The sequence below is a fragment of the Mustela nivalis genome (genome assembly GCF_964662115.1).
Source record: "Mustela nivalis genome assembly, chromosome: 7".
NCBI classification, from domain to species: domain Eukaryota; kingdom Metazoa; phylum Chordata; class Mammalia; order Carnivora; family Mustelidae; genus Mustela; species Mustela nivalis.
The window spans coordinates 73,716,548-73,734,999 of record NC_139026.1 but is presented as its reverse complement, the minus strand read 5'-3'; the positions used below and the strand labels follow the sequence as shown (position 1 = coordinate 73,734,999).

At 33.8% G+C, this 18,452-nt stretch overlaps 1 protein-coding gene across 2 annotated transcripts in view; it reads left to right on the top strand.

Moving 5' to 3' along the window:
- The window catches only part of ETNK1 (ethanolamine kinase 1), a 67,179-nt gene that overhangs the window by 29,988 nt on the left and 18,739 nt on the right, over nucleotides 1-18,452 (top strand). For both annotated transcript variants that reach the window (XM_082740495.1, XM_082740496.1), the window contains exons 3-4: nucleotides 7,126-7,266; nucleotides 9,947-10,089. In XM_082740495.1, the coding sequence (XP_082596621.1) occupies nucleotides 7,126-7,266; nucleotides 9,947-10,089 (284 nt within the window). The remainder of the gene's footprint in view (nucleotides 1-7,125; nucleotides 7,267-9,946; nucleotides 10,090-18,452) is intronic.

Genomic DNA, 18,452 nt, shown 5'->3' with positions numbered 1-18,452 from the left:
CTTCCAAGTAATTTGCAGTGTGTGACAGACAATAATCTTTGGAAAAAAGTAAGCAAATAGTATACACAGAAGAACAGAAAAGGTTTTCAAAAAAAAATAACTGTGGGAATTTAGGCAGTGTTCCACTGAGATCACATTTGAACTGGAGTTTAAAGGAAGAGGCAGAGCATATGGAAGAGGCAGTGAGGGAATGCTATGATAAAGACCACCAGGTTAACGATTAGCGAGTAATTCAGCTTAAGGAAATTTATCATGACTTGTTTTATTTGAACTTTCTGTGGCAATCAAGCTCCACAGAGATATTCAGAAAAATTTTCAAAATTCACAGTTTAGGAATTTTCTCATCTGGTATTTCTTTGAAACTTTTTTTTTTTTTTTTGAAACCTTTTGCTAGGAATCCTGTCTGCAGTTTAATTAAAAACCACCCAGCAACAGATATAATGGGACAAAATGCAGTTTAAAATTAATTATTGCACATTTATCAAAAAGCAGAAGTAGAAAACACTGACTTCCAGTGCTGGATTGTATTGTAGTGTAACTGGTACATTGTGAGTTACAAGTAATACTGGTAATGTTCTCTTAGAAATTAATAGGGCAATATATAATAATTCATAGAAGTTGTATGTTTATGTCATGACAGTGCTCATATTCAGATATAACCAAGGCATATCAGCACAAATACTATGCTACTTGTTGAAATGGTAATTTTGATTATTGTCTAAAGTACACAGAATGGCTGATGTGGGATTAATATGGAAGAAACCAGCTTAATTGCTGAACTGTGGCTATAATCACAATAATTGGCTTATGTGAAAATCCAACGGGTGTATTTAAAAATGAAGTAAACTATTGGAGTGGTAGGATTAGGGATTATTTTTCAATTAAAAAATTCCTTTTATGGTTATAATGCTCTTAATTTTTTTAAAAGATTTTATTATCTGGGGAAGAGAGATAACACAGGGGATGTGTGGGGAGCAGGGAGTCCAGCATGGGGCTTGATCCCAGAATCCTGGGATCATGACCTGAGCCGAAGGCAGCTGCTTAACCAACTGAGTCACCAAGGTGCCTCTTGCTCTTAATTTTTTAAAAGCCTCCAAGAGTGGGGACAGTTAGTATTACTGGATATTTAAGAAAATTCTCTGAAGTGTTGAAATTTTTAAATGTTTTACTTTACTGATGGGATTTTGCTTTGATGGGATTTTAAAGTAGCATTTGCCTTGGATGTTAGTGCAGTGAAGCCTTATTTATTATTTTTTTAGGGGGGCAAGTTTTTTAAAATTTAGATTCAGTTAACTAACATATAATGTGTTACTGGTTTCTGAGGTAGAGGTCAGTAATACATCACTCATAAGTAGTACCAAGTGTTCTTTACATCATGTGCCCTCCTTAATGCCCATCACCCAATGATCCAATCCCCCTCTCCCCCTCCTCCCCAGCAACCTTTAGTTTGTTTCCTATGATTAAGAATCTCTTATGGGGGCGCCTGGGTGGCTCAGCGGGTTAAAGCCTCTGCCTTCGGCCCAGGTCATGATCTCAGGGTCCTGGGATTGAGCCCCGCATTGGGCTCTGCTCAGTGCAGAGCCTGCTTCTCTCTCTCTCTCTGCCTGCCTCTCTGCCTACTTGTGTTCTCTGTCAAATGAATAAATAAAATCTTAAAAAAAAAAAGAATCTCTTATGGTTTGTCTCACTCTTTGATTTCTTTTGTTTTCATCTTTTCCTCTCTTTTCTTATGCTCCTTTTAAGTTATACATATGAGTGAGGTCTTTCTCTGATTGACATTTTTCGCTTAGCACAATACCCTACAGTTCCATTTACATTGTTGCAAATGGCAAGGTTTATTTATTTATTTATTTATTTGGATGGCTGAGAAGTAGTCCATTGTATATATATGCCACATCTTCTTTACCCATTGATCTGTTGATGGGCATATGGGCTTTTTTCCATAGTTCGGCTGTTCTAGACATTGCTGGTATATAAACATTGGGATGCATGTGCTTCTTTGGGTCACTACATTTATATCTTTAGGGTAAATACCCAGTAGTGCAATTGCTCTGTTGTTAGGGTAGCTCTGTTTTTATCTTTTTGTGGAACCTCCATATGGTGTCCAGAGTGGCTGTGCCAGCTTGCATTCCCACCAACAGTGTAGGAGGGTTTCCCTTTCTTTGCATCCTTGCCAACACCTGTCTGTTTCCTGACTTGTTAATTTTAGTCATTCTGACTGGTGTGAGGTGGTACGTCATTGTGGTTTTGATTTGTGTTTCCCTGATGCCGAGTTGAGCACTTTTTCATGTGTCTGTTGGCCATTTGGATGTCTTCTTTACAGAAATGTGTGTTCGTGTCTTCTGCCTATTTCTTGATTGGATTATTTGTTCTTCGGGTGTTGAGTTTGATAAATTCTTTATGGATTTTGGATACTGGCCATTTATCTGATGTGTCATTTGCAAATACCTTCTCCTATTCTGTCACTTGTTGTTTTGTTTTGTTGACTATTTCCTTTGCTGTGCAAAAGCTTTACATCTTGATGAAGTCCCAATAGTTCATTTTTGCACTTGCTTCCCTTGCATTTGGTAGTGTTCCTAGGAAAAAGTTGCTGCGGCTGAGGTTAAAGAGGTTGCTGCTTGTGTTCTCCTCAAGGATTTTGATGGATTCCTTTCTCACATTGAGGTCTTTCATCCATTTTGAATCTATTTTTGTGTGTGGTATAAGGAAATGGTTCAGTTTCATTCTTCTACATGTGGCTGTCCAGTTTTCCTGACACCATTTGTGGAAGAGACTATCTTTTTTCTGTTAGACATTCTTTCCTGCTTGTCGAGCAGTAGTTGATCATAGAGTTGAGAGTTCATTTCTGAGTTCTCTGTTCTGTTCCATTGATTTATGTGTCTGTTTTTGGGCCAGTACCATGCTGTCTTGTTGATTATAGCTTTGTAATAAAGCTTGAAGTTCCAAATTGTGATGCCACCAACTTTGGTTTTCTTTTTCAACATTCCTCTAGCTATTCAGGGTCTATTCTGGTTCCATACAAATTTTAGGATTATTTGTTCCATTTCTGTAGGGGGGGAAAAAAAAGATGGTATTTTGATAGGGATTGTGTTGAATATGTAGATTGCTCCAGGTAGTGTAGACATTTTCACAATATTTGTTCTTCTAGTCCATGAGCATGGAACATTTTTCCATTTCTCTGTGTGTTCCTTGGTTTCTTTCATGAGTACACTGTAGTTTTCTGCGTACAGATCCTTTGCCTTTTTGTTTAGACTTATTCCTAGGTATCTTATGGTTTTGGGTGCAATTGTAAATGGTATTGACTCCTTATTTCTTTTTCTTCTGTCTTTTTGTTGATTTATAGAAATGCAACTGATTTCTCTCTTTTTTTTTTTAAAGATATTTATTTATTTGACAGATCAAAAGTAGTCAGAGAGGCAGGCAGAGAGAGAGAGAGGAGGAAGCAGGCTCCCCGCTGAGCCCCTGATGCGGGGCTTGATCCCAGGACCCTGAGACCATGACCTGAGCCGAAGGCAGAGGCTTTAACCCACTGAGCCACCCAGGCGCCCCATGCAACTGATTTCTAAAGGTTTTATTTATTTATTTGACAGACAGAGACCACAAGTAGGCAGAGAGGCAGGCAGAGAGAGAGGGGGAAGCAGGCTTCCTGCTGAGCAGAGAGCCTGACTTCTATGCATTGATTTTATATCCTGCCTCTTTACTGAATTCCTGTATAAGTTCTAGTAGTTTTGGGGTGGAGTCTTTTGGGTTTTCTACATAAAGTATCATATCATCTGCAAAGAGTGAGAGTGTGATGACTACTTTGCTGATTTGTGTGCCTTTTATTTTTATTTTTTTTGTCTGATTGCTAAAACTAGCACTTCTAGTACAATGTTGAATAGCAGTGGTGATAGTAGTCATCTCTGCCATGTTCCTGAACTTAGGGGAATATCTCTCAGTTTTTCTCTATTGAGAGTAATATTTGCTGTGGGTTTTTCTTAGATGGCTTTTTTTTTTTATATTGAGGTGTATACTCCCTATCCTTAGAGTGTGAAGAGTTTTAATCAAGAAAGGATGCTATACTTTGTCAAGTGCTTTTTCTGCACTTCCTTGTCCTTTCTTTTATTAATGTAGTGTATCACACTGATTGATTTGTGGATATTGAACCAATCTTGCAGACCAGGAATAAATCCCATTCGCTCTGGTGAATATTCCTTTTAATGTACTGTTGGATCCTTTTGGCTGGTATTTTGGTGAGAATTTTTGCATCCATGTTCATTAGCATGGGTCTGTAATTGGTCTGTAATTTTGTAATTCTCTGTAATTGGTCTGTAATTCTCCTTTTTGGTGGGGCCTTTGGTTTTGGGATCAAGGTAATGCTGGCTTCATAAAATGAGTTTGGAAGTGTTCCTTCCATTTCTATTTTTTGGAACAGTTTCAGAAAAATAGGTATTATTTCTTTAAATGTTTGGTAGAATTCCCCTGGGGAGCCATCTGGCCCTGGGCTCTTGTTTGTGGGAGATTTTGATTACTGCTTCAATTTCTTTGCTGGTTATGGGTCTGTTTAGGTTTTCTTTTTCTTCCTGGTTCAGTTTTGGTAGTTTATATGTCTCTAGGAATGCATCCATTTCTTCCAGATTGTCTAATTTGCTGGTGTATAGTTGCTCATAATATGTTTTTGTAATTGTTTGTATTTCTTTGGTGTTGGTTGTGATCGCTCCTCTTTCATTCATGATTTTATTACTTTGGGTCCTTCCTTTTTTCTTTCTGATAAGCCTGGCCAGGGGTCTATCAGTCTCACTAATTCTTTCAAAGAACCTCCTCCTAGTTTCATTGATGTCCTACTGTTGTTTTGGTTTCTGGTTCATTGACTTCTGCTCTGATCTTTATTATTTCTCTTTAACTGCTGGGTTTAGGCTTTAATTGCTATTCTTCAGTTCCTTTAGGTGTAGGGTTAGGTTCTGTGTTTGAGACCTTTCTTGTTTCTTGAGAAAGACTTGTATTGCTCTGTATTTTCCTCTTAGGATTGCATTTGCTGAAACCAAAAGAGTTTGAACAGTTGTGTTCTTATTTTCATTTGTTTCCATGAATTTTTAAAAATGTTCTTTCTTTAATTTTATGGTTGACCCATTCATTCTTTAGTAGGATGCTCTTAGCGTCCATGCATTTGAGTTCTTTCCAACTTTTCTCTTGTGATTTAGTTCCAGTTTCAAAGCATTGTGGTCTGAAAATATGCAGGGACCTAGTCTTTTGGTACCGGTTGAGACCTGATTTATGACCCAGGTTGTAATCTGTTCTGGAGAAGGTTCCATTTGCACTAGAGAAGAATGTGTATTCTGTTGCTTGGGAATGGAATGTTCTAAATATATTTGTGATGTCTGTCTGGGCCAGTGTGTCATGTAAAGCCCTTATTTCCTTGCTGATCTTTTGCTTAAATGATCTGTCCATTTCAATGAGGGTTTGGTGTTGAAGTACCCTTCTATTATTGTATTATTGTCCATATGTTTCTTTGATTTTTTATTAATTGGCTTATATAATTGGCTGCTCCCATGTTAGGGGCATAAATATTTATAATTGTTAGATCTTTTTAATGGATAGACCCATTAAGTATGACACAGTGTCCTTCCTCGTCTCTTACAGTCTTTGGTTTAAAATCTAATTTGATATGAGGATTGCCACCCCAGCTTTCTTTGGATGTCTTGTTAGCATGATAAATGTTTTTTCAACACCTCACTTTAAATCTGGAGCTGTCTTTGCATCTAAAATTAGTGTCTTGCAGACAGCATATCAGTGGGTCTTGGTTTTTTTTTTAACCGACCTGACACCCTGTGTCTTGATTGTGGCATTTAGTCCATTTACATTCAGGGTAACTATTGAAAGATACGAATTTAATGCCATTGTATTGCCTATAAGGTGACTGTTACTGTATATTGTCTGTTCTTTTCTGGTCTATGTTACTTTTGGGCTTTCTCTCTGCTTAGAAGGATCCCTTTCAATATTTCCTGTAGAGCTGGTTTGGTGATTGCAAATTCTTTTAGTTTCTGTTTTGTCCTGGAAGCTTTTTATCCCTCCTTCTATTTTCAGTGACAGCCTAACTGAAGAAAGTATTCTTAGCATATTTTTCTCATTTAGTACCCTGAATATATCATGCCAATTCTTTCTGGCTTGTCAGGTCCCTGTGCAGAGGTCTGCTGACAATCTAATGTTTCTACCCTTGTAGGTTACAGACCTCTTGTCTCAATGTGCTTTCAGGATTTTCTCTTTACTTTGAGATTTGTTAAGATTTCCTATTAGATGTTGGGGTGTTGACTTATTTTTATTGATTTTGAGGGGGTTCCCTGGGCTTCCTGGATTTTGATGCCTGTTTTCTTCCCCAAATTAGGGAAGTTCTCTGCTATAATTTGCTGCAGTATACCTTCTGCCCCCCTCTCTCTTTCTTCTTCTTGGATCCCAATTATTCAAATATTATTTCACCTTATGATATCATTGATCTTTTATTCCCCCCTCGTGATCCACCTTATTTCTGTTTTGTGTGCTTATTCTTATGTTAATGTTTGCTGTTGCTGGTTCTACAGATACAAAGATAGCATGGATACATGTACATACAGCTTCAAATTATTTTATTGTTGAATAAAGAAGATTAATTCTGACATCATAGAATCTTAATGTTTGTTCAGGAAATTTGTCTTTAACACAGTTATAAGAATGAACTTCTGTAACCCATTTTTCTTCCCAGTTACCTTTTTACTTTAGTCCCCTTTGTCCTTTAATCTCATTGACGAGGCTCAAACTTTAAATGTATCTCAGATTAATGTCTAATATGGGCTTTGAAATTATTTATAATTGTGTTTGGTCCTAACCATTGTTTATGTAATCAGAATAGACCACCTACTTGCAGACATTCAGCCTCTTTTGGACACAATATTTATTCACTGAATTAATTGTAGGTGTTTCTTCCTACTGCTTTAAACATTTCCTTGCCTTTCCTTTGTGAGAGTTGACTTGACAAATTATTTTGACTCTTATATTAGGTAAAAATGCAATCATGTTATAAAATGAATGCACACTAAGTTAGTTTACTCATGAATAGACACGAACTCTATGATGCTTAACATTTTCTTTTTATGCTGCTTTGTTTTAAAACAGGCTAATAGCACGTCAGCTTGCTAAAATCCATGCTATCCATGCACACAATGGCTGGATTCCCAAATCTAATCTATGGCTAAAGATGGGAAAATATTTCTCTCTCATTCCCACAGGATTTGCAGATGAAGATCTTAATAAAAGGTAAATTTACCATTACATTTGAAATTGTTTTACCTTGTTTTGCTATGAAGTTTTTGAGAATGCTTACAGGTTTTTGTATATATAATCTGGTTAGGTTGCTGTCTTTGCATTTGATTAAGTTTGCACTGATTTCATTTGACTCTCAGGTGGCACTACGTTAATATGACTGTCTACCTCAGCCAACTCAAAAACAAAACAGGACAACAACAACAAAACCCTACAAAAGCGTGGGATAGAGGTGGGGAGTGGGTAGAGGTGACCAGCCAAGAAACAAATATAGAACATTTATTTGGAAGTAAATACAGTGATTGCTATGAATGGTACTTTTTGCATAGGATGAGTTGGCCATGGAGCCCTTTTTATAAGAATTCTTTTTTTTCAAAGCTGTTTTAAATAGACCTAGAGATTTGCTTTGGGGCAGTGTAGTAATATTAGAGTGTGAAAAAGTTTAGGTTGTCTTAGTTTACTGAGACTATTCAAGTCCTAGATTATGAGGTTGAAAAATCAATTACTGGAGTCCTACTCAGCTTTTGTAAATCTGACTCCCCAGGTTCCAAGTAAGGTAATTCATTATTTTTTATTAAAATTTATAAATTAGCATTTAGAATCTAAATTATATGAACATGTTTTTATAGTGTGATTATTATTGGTACAAAAATTAGGAATTCTGTTTTCTCCTTTATATCCAAAACATACTCCCAACTCTTGTATTCAGGAATTTTTCATTTTAAGAATAATAGAGACAGGCAGAACCTATAGAGTTTTTCTTATTTCTTACAATTCATAATTGTTTTTACTTCTTATAATTCATTGCTCTGTTGAGTTATTATTTCAGAGTTTAGTTTGATTCACTCAGTGAATATGTTTTTATTTGTAGGTAGTTTATCAAACTCTGAATTTGTTAGGAATAGTATACCCTTTTAACTGAGATAGGCAGACATCTGCAAATGTGTCAGTTGTGCTAGATACCCAGGAAATGACAAAATTCTCTTTTGAAGTAACTATTTTATTGAAAAATTTAAAAATCATGAAGAAGTAGGTGACAGTAGTGAATGTATGGTTTTCTCAACTTTTTGAGATATATCAGTATAGTATTGTGTAGGTTAAGAGTACAAGACTGTGAACCAGACTGCCTAGGATGAAGCCGTAATTCTGCCACTGAATAGTTCTGCTGTGATGGGGCGCCTGGGTGGCTCAGTGGGTTAATAAAGCCTCTGCCTTTGGCTCAGGTCATGATTCCAGGTCCTGGGATCAAGCCCCGCATCAGGCTCTCTGCTCAGCAGGGAGCCTGCTTCCCCCTCTGTCTCTGCCTGCCTCTCTGCCTACGTGTGATCTCTGTCTGTCAAATAAATTAATAAAATCTTTTAAAAAAGAAAATAGTTCTGCTGTGTTATCTTAGGGAAAATTAAAATGGAAATAATAAGAATAGTATATTTACCCATTAGAGTTTTTATGAAGGTTAATTGAGTTAGTATATACAACATATGTAGAACAGCATGCAAAAAGCACCCTGCCCTAATAGATAATCTAAAACTAAAACTTTAAAAACAATTAAAACATTAAAAAATCTGTTCACATTCTGTTCCTTTTTGTTTGTATATGATTGTAGTTATCATGTTCAATCCTTTCGGTTCTGTTACTTCTAGTCAACTCTGTACCTTTCAGATAGATTTCTTGAACCATTGCACCATCTTGAAAAAAGTATATAAGGGTTATTTTTGGTAGCTGTATGTAAAGAAGAATACAGTAGTAGAATAATAACTGGCAGCAACTACCTCAATAGGCAAATTCATTAAAGTTAAGTTCACTGATAGAGAATCTTTATTATATTGTAAAATGGAAAAGTAAGGCTGCAATTTGAGAGACTGTTAAGAGAGAATGAAGAAAACAGTGCTAAAGGGAGAGAAAGAATAAATTAACAGCAATTTTTAAAGCCAGATGGTGCTATTGAGGAATGAGTGGTAGCACCATATTTTTGTTTCATTTTACTTTTATCAAATGAATATACATGTGGTGTAATGAAGAGTTCAGAAGACCGAAGAATTAAAAAGCCGTGATTTCCAGTCTTGTTTGCCACTCTACCTACCATACTTCCCAGGCTCACTATTCTGAGACAGTTTCTATAATAGATCATGGAGTATTCTATGATATGGTTATCATAGATAATGTCTATGATTATCATAGAATTGATAAGGTTTATCAATAGTAGTTGTCTGTTGACTGTGATAGGTAAATTTAGCTGATTTGTATGCATTCACCCTTCAAAGCTTGAAATAGATGTTTTAGTTCTTTAATAAACTGTCTTGTAGCTTTAAATAATATACTTCTTTTTATTGAACTTTTTTTGTCTTGGAGACAAATGTAAAACATTTAGAATAGTGCTTACTAAATGTTATCTATTAAGTATATATATTACTTTTCTCCTCCAATTTTGTAATAACAGATTTTTAACTTTACTGCCCTGCATTTTAACTTGCTTAGTTTGTTTTATTCGTATTAAGTTCATTAAGTAAAGATTTTCCTTTATTCCAGCTTTTGTAATAATTGGCTTGGTTTAATTCAGGAGTCTATGTAATTGAATGGAAAGAATTCATTAAAAATAGATGTTAGTCTTTAAACATGAAAAAAGTCATTAATATAAGCAATATATAACTTTTTTTTTTTTTTTTTTAACTAAAAGGTTTTTAAGTGATATCCCAAGCTCTCAGATTCTTCAGGAAGAAATGACTTGGATGAAGGAGATTCTTTCCAACCTGGGCTCACCTGTTGTGCTTTGCCATAATGACCTATTGTGTAAGAATATAATCTACAATGAGAAACAAGGTAGGTATCTGACCTTAGCAGTAAGTAAAGTTGATTTCTTTGATGTTCTTAATGGTCCTTTGATCTTTATACTGCTAAATTTAATTCAGATGTAAGGATTAAAAACATGAAGTCTAAAAGATTTTCTTTTAGGTTGTAAAGTCATGGTAACTGTTAAATTAGGAATATATATTCTCTATATATTTGTATAAATTATGTTTCTTAGAAAATTTGTGTGGTTCTTGTTAAGAGTTTTAAATGAAAAATGATGAAATGACTTTGTTTTTAAATTTAACTGTGAAACCTATTTGGTAATTCGTGGTTTGAAAATGTACCTGCTTGTAATGGGGGTTATTGAAAAACCAACTGACATTGCACTGCTCTTAATAAATATAGAATTTTCTCAGTATTGGGAAGGACAACAGTATTAGAAGCAAATATGTCTCCAGATTTTCTATTACCTGTTGATTCTGATTTGTTAGATATTTTGATTAAGGAGAGAGCCACATATGGAGGAAATGTTATTTGTACTTGTTGAAATTTATATCTGTTAAAGAAGTAATCAAGAAGCTTTGGAAATAGTTTTAGTAATTTTGAGATACAGATAGTGATAGTTTTTGGTGAAATGTTTTCTGTGATTGTTCATATCTTGGTGTATTCAAATTCTCTGTTTCCGTATTTAAGAGACACTGGTTGTATTATATTATTGGATAAAGTGGTTTGAGGTTTGGTTGCTAAAATGTAGATGCCCCTTCAATGCTGAATTGAAATTTGAAAATACAGTTTTGGTTGAAGGATTATTAGTATTAATTCAAAAAGTCTGAAACTGTGAAACTTGCATTTTAAAGGAAACCAGTTTTGAGAATAGGCATTATAGTTGGAAGACTATTTTCATTCAAAATTGTGCTTTTGTAAGGATACTAAAGTCAAACAGTTTGATTAAGTGGTCATAATACTATGAAATTACTATTGTGACCATTCTTAATAGATTTTAAGTTGTTACTGTTCAATGCAAAGGTGGTTTATATTTATAACTAACTTTTACTTGAAGAAATCAACCAAAGAGCACTGTCAAGGATGGTAGATTGAAGCACGTATTCTTAAAAATATGTTTGAATACATTTTATATTTTAGTGTGGATTAGAGATTCTATTTTTTAAAAATACATTGAGCTGACATCTTTATTTTGAATGTTGTGAAGTCTTTGTATGGAAACTTAAAAAAAAAAAAAAATCTTCCGGTGTACCCTAAACCATGGTGTACTTGACAGTGTTCTTTATTATTTATTGTCGATAAATTATATATAATTGTTATGTATAGAATATGTTATATACTAGTAACCAAATCTCAATGCCATTTGTGAGACAGAGAAAGGTATTAGTTATACATTAAAACAATGTATTAGCTTTTTAAGCTCAGTGCAAGACCAAATAACACATCCTATATAATGGAATTTCAAGTGAGGGACTTCATCTTGTTGAAGTGGACACTCAGCTTTATTTTTAACTGCAAGTTAATCAAAGAGAATCTGTTATTTCCTTTGGAATATATTTTAACTTTTCATATTTTTATTTTATAAGTTTCTTTTGCATATTCATTTCACAGAGCAAACTTATTTATAAAACTAAAATATAAGGGACCAAAAAAATCAGATTACTTTGTCTTAGGTATTAAAAAATGCATTTTTACTTTCAATCAGTTGCCTATCTAAACTGTTGATCAGTGATATGAAAAGTTCTCATATTTTCAGACAGAATCTTTCTGTTTCAGTTTGACGCTAAGATTTTAAGATTGTCATTTGCTTATTTTACCAGGAGTTACCTAAATCATATTTTTGTGCCTAATTTTTCTTCCCTACACAGAAGAATGAATTTCACAGTTCAACAAATGTAACTATTTTGTGTATTTTTTTTTTTTTTTTTTAGAGTTTTCCTTTCTTCAAGAGTCTATTGTGTACCATTTGTTTCTTCTTGTCTTTGTGGTTATATTTGTGTGTTAGTTATGGATATGTTTCTGTTATTTTTCCTTACCAGTGGTTTTATAGTGTCTTTTAGGAAGGCAAGTTTGGACTTTATGGCATCCACTAAAAAAAAGAATCAATTGCTATGTGATTAGTTGATACATAGCATTAAGAAAATACAGTTGGAATGTTCAAGTAGAATCTAAAACTCATGAGAGTGTGGCAGAAGCTTTGTTCCTTGTATTATTATGTGTTTCAAATTAGGAGCTAATTGTTTAAAATAATATAACTGTATGACATATTTGCCTTTAGTTATAAGGAGAAGATAGCATTCCTTGTGCTTAAGAAATTATAAACTATAAATTTAGTTATTAATGAACAAAGTTTAGACTATAGATTTAGTACTTACAGCTGCAATCTCAACGAGGTTAATTATAATTAGAACTAGGAACCGCAAAAATTCTTTACCTTAACTGGTTAACTTGTTATAGTATCTATAAGCTAAGGGTGATGTGTTTTGAGATTAAAATAATTTTTACATTGAATAAGTAAGTTGCATATTATATTCACAGATGTGTTTAATTTTTTATCACTTGTTAAGTCATTCATGTGGTTTGAGTTCAGCACTTCACTATTTTGTACCCACTTGAATTAAAAATATATAAATATAATAAGATGAAAGCCGAGAGATGGGCTTTAACATCATCAAGCTCAGTATCTCTCTGTAGTATGTTTCAGACCCTTCATTTCTCAGAAGTGCAGATTTTAGTTAAACTTCATGAATTTATACTGGATCAACTTGTAGTCTCCACTGTAACTTTCAACCATAATAACTTAGATTTTTTTATATTGTCACCAGATTAAACATTTCTAAGTAACTCTTAAAAGCAGATGTCTTAGAGCTTAGTTATAACTAAGAGAAGTTGGAAAGAATGTAGATGTTGGAACTGGTGCACTTAGGTTCACATTCTTGCTCAATCACATACAAAACTAGGTGATACTAGACAAATTATTATTTTTTTTTTGTAAGATGTTATCGTTATCTCTTACACCTGATGTGGGGCTTGGATTTAGACGTGCGAGGTCTAGCATGCTACATGCTTCACTGATTGAGCCAGCCAGGCACCTGCTTTGTATCTCTTTATTAAGTGCTTATATTTGATTCTTGACTTTCTGCACCAGAATCACCCAAGGTAGTTGGAAAAAATGGAGGTTTCTGGATTCCATCTAAGAACAAGAATTTCTATAGATGGTTTTAGGAATCTGCATATTTAACAGGTTTCCATGCAGGTTTCCATACTTTTTAATAATTTAGAACTTTTAATTTGCTTTATTTCTAATTTAGAGGTAATACCTACTTAAAATGGTTGCTGACAAAATTTTAGATCATGTATATAAAGTATGTAGCATTGGAGTAGGTACTTGGTAGCTCACAGCTGCTGCTATTATAATAGGGGTTGGCAAACTTTTTCTCTAAGGTGAAGATAGTACATATTTTAGTCTTTTGTGTACCATATTACAGCCTCTTTTGAAACTGTTCAACTCCTTTGTAGCACAAACACAGCCACAGATAATACATTAATAAATACATGTGACTGTGTTCTACACTATTTACAAAACCACACAGTGGGCTGGGTTTAGCCTGAGCGTACATAGTTTGCCAACCTCTTTATTATGTTTATAGGATGCATTTAACAAAATGTACTTGATTCTGAAAAAGTGAAAATAGTTACATAAGCCAGTGGTTGACTGTGTCTCATAACTAGGGCAATTATGGCTTACAGGTATGAGATGACAATTCAGTTTGTCTTCAAGCGCAGCTTCCAGATTTTATCTTAAGTCTAACTTGAGTGACTAAAGTTTAAATATGTATATATGTTTGTGTGTATGAATGTGTAAGTACATATTTATACACACACACATACACAAAGACTGTGAGCACCTGCAGTTTATATAGGCTTCTGCACCTGTGAATGTTACAGGAGATGGTAGGCATCACAGGAAGAAATACTGCCTCTACCTGTTCTCACCATGTCAGTTGACAGGACACAGGAATGTGGGAGAAGAGTGAGCTTCCTTTCTGAAGGTGATGGTAGCTGTCAAGATTTTTGAAAAGTTAGTGCCAGGAATTAGGTGGTTGGTAAACAACGGCCCATTCCTTGCCTTCAGTGAAATGACATCTTAAAAAGGTAAGGAAAGAATACTTAATGATATGATGATAGAATTTATTACATAGTAAGAGAACCGGAAGCAGTGTTCTTGCTTCCAGAACTGTCAGTCATGTTTTAAATTAATCATTTTTTTAAAAAGAATTTATTAAGTAGAATGAATTATAGTATTGCTTATAGACTGACTTCAATTCTAGTATTTTAATTTCGACTTAGACTAACTGACTTCAATTCTAATATTTTAATTTCAACTAACCCTTTTAACTGCTGCCATGTTAGAAGTTGATTGCTAAAGCTTTTGAGTATGTTTTCTCATGTCTTGGTGCTCTGTCTGAATGTTTATTGGTAGCTGTTTCATTTCTCTCCCTCTCCCCATTTCTTCATTAAAAGGTCATATAAAGATCTAATACAGAAATTTAAATTTTAGTAATGGTAGTCATTGATTTTTTTTCTCTCACTATCAATGAAATACAAGATGCTGATTTACAGCTATTTTAAAGAAATATACATGAGTGGAAGAAAAAGAAAGCTTTTTCTGGGAATTATAATGTAAATCAGGTTTTTCTTTAGAGTTTACACATTTACACATTATAAATAAAAAATGTGTGAGGCACCATTCTCAGTCACTTGATTGGCTCTAAATCTTCCCACTCTAGTTAGTATTCATGAAAGATATTGTGGTTTGGTTGTCTCATTGATATTTTAATGACAGGTTTTTTGTTGTTGGTTTTGTTTTAAAATTTAAGTAAATACAAATTTATTTTTGTATTTGGTAACCTGTACTTTCCAAGGTGAACTTTTTATGAAGGATAGTCTTAACCTTGTTTAACGTGTATTCTGGTTACTGTTTACCATCAAATAAAATACCCTTAAAATCAAGTTATCGAAAGCTTAAATGGACTATAAAAACCTGAACTATAAAGGAAGAGCTGCCTAAAATAGTTACTAGCTCAGTGTTCTTTCATTCATTCATCCCACTATATGTCCAAGCATATACGTGGATAAGAATGTCAGAAATGCCATACTTTGTTCTTAGTGTTTAATGCTTATTCCTTCTTAATGCTTATTCCTTCTTTGCCACTACCCATTTAAATATGTGTGTTATGATTGTGTCTAGCATTCTGTGCAAAGCCCTCCATTTATAAGCATTTAAATACTTACTGTCTGCTAGAGATTACTGTGTGGATTGCATGATGAACAACTAAAGGGACCTAGTGTCCTTCCAGGAAGCCATGTTCCATGTAGTGGAGGAGTCAGATCATGAAACAGATATTTATGTTCATAATGATGAGCATTGTGGTGAAGGTATACACAGGTACTACTGGACCACCAGAGTGAGAGATGAAGGGAAAGTTTCTCAGAGTAGAATATTCCCTTTCTTTGTATGAGAGAAAAAGCATTTTGCTAACAGTACCGTAATTGGTTATTTTTTCTCTTTGTTCTCTTTCTGCCTTACCTAACACTGCAGAGTAAGTAGAGTGAGTCGAAAAGGTTTTCAAGTTCTCATATTGGTTATTTTAGTTTTTATTTTTATCCCTTTCTCCTTAACAAAATAAGGGAATCCAAACAAATGTAGCATGTGAATTTTATAGCCTTAATTAATAAATTAATTTTGGGGGTTTTGAAGTACTTTAAAAATTGGCTGTTTTGAGCTGTACTAAGATTTGAACAACTAAACTCAGTAATGTGTGGATTTCATTTCTGTGTAGATACACAGGAAATAAAGTAATGAAAAGAAAAATGTAGCTTTTGAAAAATTGGGATAAAATGTTATTCTTTAATCTTATGATTTACCCATTATGTGCATTCAGTGTGCTAATTATATAAAGATAAATAATACATAGTCTTAACCCTTAAAGCAATGCTTCTTTACTTTTTTAGAGGTCAGGGATCCCTTGAGTTATCTAGAAATTTGAGAAGGCCCTCAGAAAATGAACATACATATAAAATTTTGTAAAAAAAAATTTAGGGAGTAGTCTCATTTTTTTCCATCCTTGAAACCTCAATTAAAAATTCATGTCTTAAAGAATTTAACAAGGTAGTTGTCTTATATGAGCAATTAATTATTAATAGTGATGTGGATGTTCCTTTAAACAATTGGAAATTTAAGAAATCAGAAGTTAAATTTATGCAAGGAAAAAAGTTTTCTGTTAGTAGGAAACCATTTTCCAGTAATTTGATTTTTCTGGCACCCAAAATAAGTGAAGTAGGCCTCTTTAATTTTATTTTGTTGCAGAAGATTAAATTTAAGGTTGAGTTCCACTTTGTTTGCAATAGTTTGAAAAAAGAATAGTTAATACAGATTTTTTTAAAAAACAATTTTCCTTTTAAGCTTTGTGTCTTGTAAAATGTGAGTTTGCCAAATTTTCTTCATCTGCTACAGATTAGGTATGCCATTGTTGCTGCCATGTGGCGGCGCACCCCGTGCTTCTTAAACGCACTGACTGGAGGTTTATCGCATCACTTGTTCACATGCACGGAGCCTGGTAACAGCCTCATCTGTATCTTGTTAGCTTCATTTTCTTATTTTTTAAATTTCATTATTTATAAACTCAACATTGCATTTAAAAATAAAGGCTAGTTTTAATGAATTAATGCTACTACAAAAAGTCATTGCTAAAATTTTCATACTGAAACAGATTTTTAGCTTTTGTTAAAATGATCTATGCTTTATTTAAATTGTATTTACAAGCAGGCATTTTTACCTGCCATTTTAACTGTATTTGCCAAACTCTAAATATAATTTTGAAAATTGAAATTGAAGCTTCTGTTTATGTGGCAAAAGTAAGCTTCAGGACTGGGCTGTGTATTTTTATTGGCATGTAACAGTTAATATGAGCTCTACAAGAATTTGTGTTTAAAGAGTTAAAGCAATCAACAGCTGCAATTTAAAAAAACCTGTGTATTAAAACTGTTTGGTTGGCTCAGCTGTGCAACCTGTTGAATCTTCTTGAATCCTGATTTCTTAAGGCTGGCTGGATAGGTATATCCCAGATCACTGTTTATTATTAGTCTCTTATCTATTGACAACTTTGTTTAGGGAATTCATAATCTTTTTAAACTGTCATTTTTTTCCTTCTGAAAGTAATGTTTATTGTAAGTAGTTTAAAATACAAGGGAAAAAAGGTCACTTGTCTCTCACCTGTAAAGAAACCAGTTGAAACGTATTGTTTTGGTTAATTTCCATTCATCTTTTCCCCCCTATGCATTATGTGTTCTTTTCTCTCTCTCCAGGCATAATATTTTAATAATTTGGATCACTGTGTTTACTCTTTTGTATCTTTTTTTCATATAACATTTGTAATTTTCCTGGTCATCAAATAATTTTTGAAAATGAAACTTTTATCGCTTCTCGGCCTTTTGGCTAAGATTAAGTTTGAAAATGAAACTTTTTTTCATGGGTGCAGAGTATTTAATCACGATGGTGGTCTTCACCCTCTTATTCCCAGTGGTATCTAGAACAAACTCACTTCTATTCTGCAATTTAGTAAAGTGATTTGGTTAACTTTAAGACTTTCTGTGGGATAGTTTTTTGAATTTAAGAGTATAATACTTGTGATGGTTGAATAGCAGTGATTTATTATAGTCACCAACATTTTAAAACTTTATTTTGTCAGTGTGTAGATTTTGATAACGGTTTTGATACTCTGGAGATGCTCACTTAATTTACTCTAGACTTGACTTATTTATACAAATTCAGAATTACATACTAATGCAATTACATTAAAAACTTTTTTGCTTTTATGTAAAATACTCCATTTGCCATGATATTTTTGTGTTATATAATTCTCTTTTTCTGAGTTTGGATATGATCAACATATACCCCTAAATTAAACATATATATCTGTATCAAGATGATATAGTTCAAGAGTTCTTTTATTTAGGAAATGCCATTTCGTGCAGACCAGGAGTTTGTTTCGTTCCTTTAGTTTGATGTTTAAAAGACAGTGTAACTAGGCATTTGCTATGCATTTTCTCAATATAAGCTGCTTAGAAACTGTTCTTACAGCCATCTCTGTTCGTGTATCCATTTTAACTGTATGACCCTGTAAGCCTTTGAGTTTGTGATGCCTGGTGTTGACAGTGACCCATTTTTATTTTTATTTTTTTAACGTCTCTAACTTTCTCTCTCTCTCTCAAACTTTTTCTCTTATCTCTCTTTAAGAAGGACCTACATCTTTGTTGAGACAAACCCTCTATAATACTTAGTACTCAAAAATGAATGTTCCTGAGCAGGAGTCTGTCTCTTAGGCTGG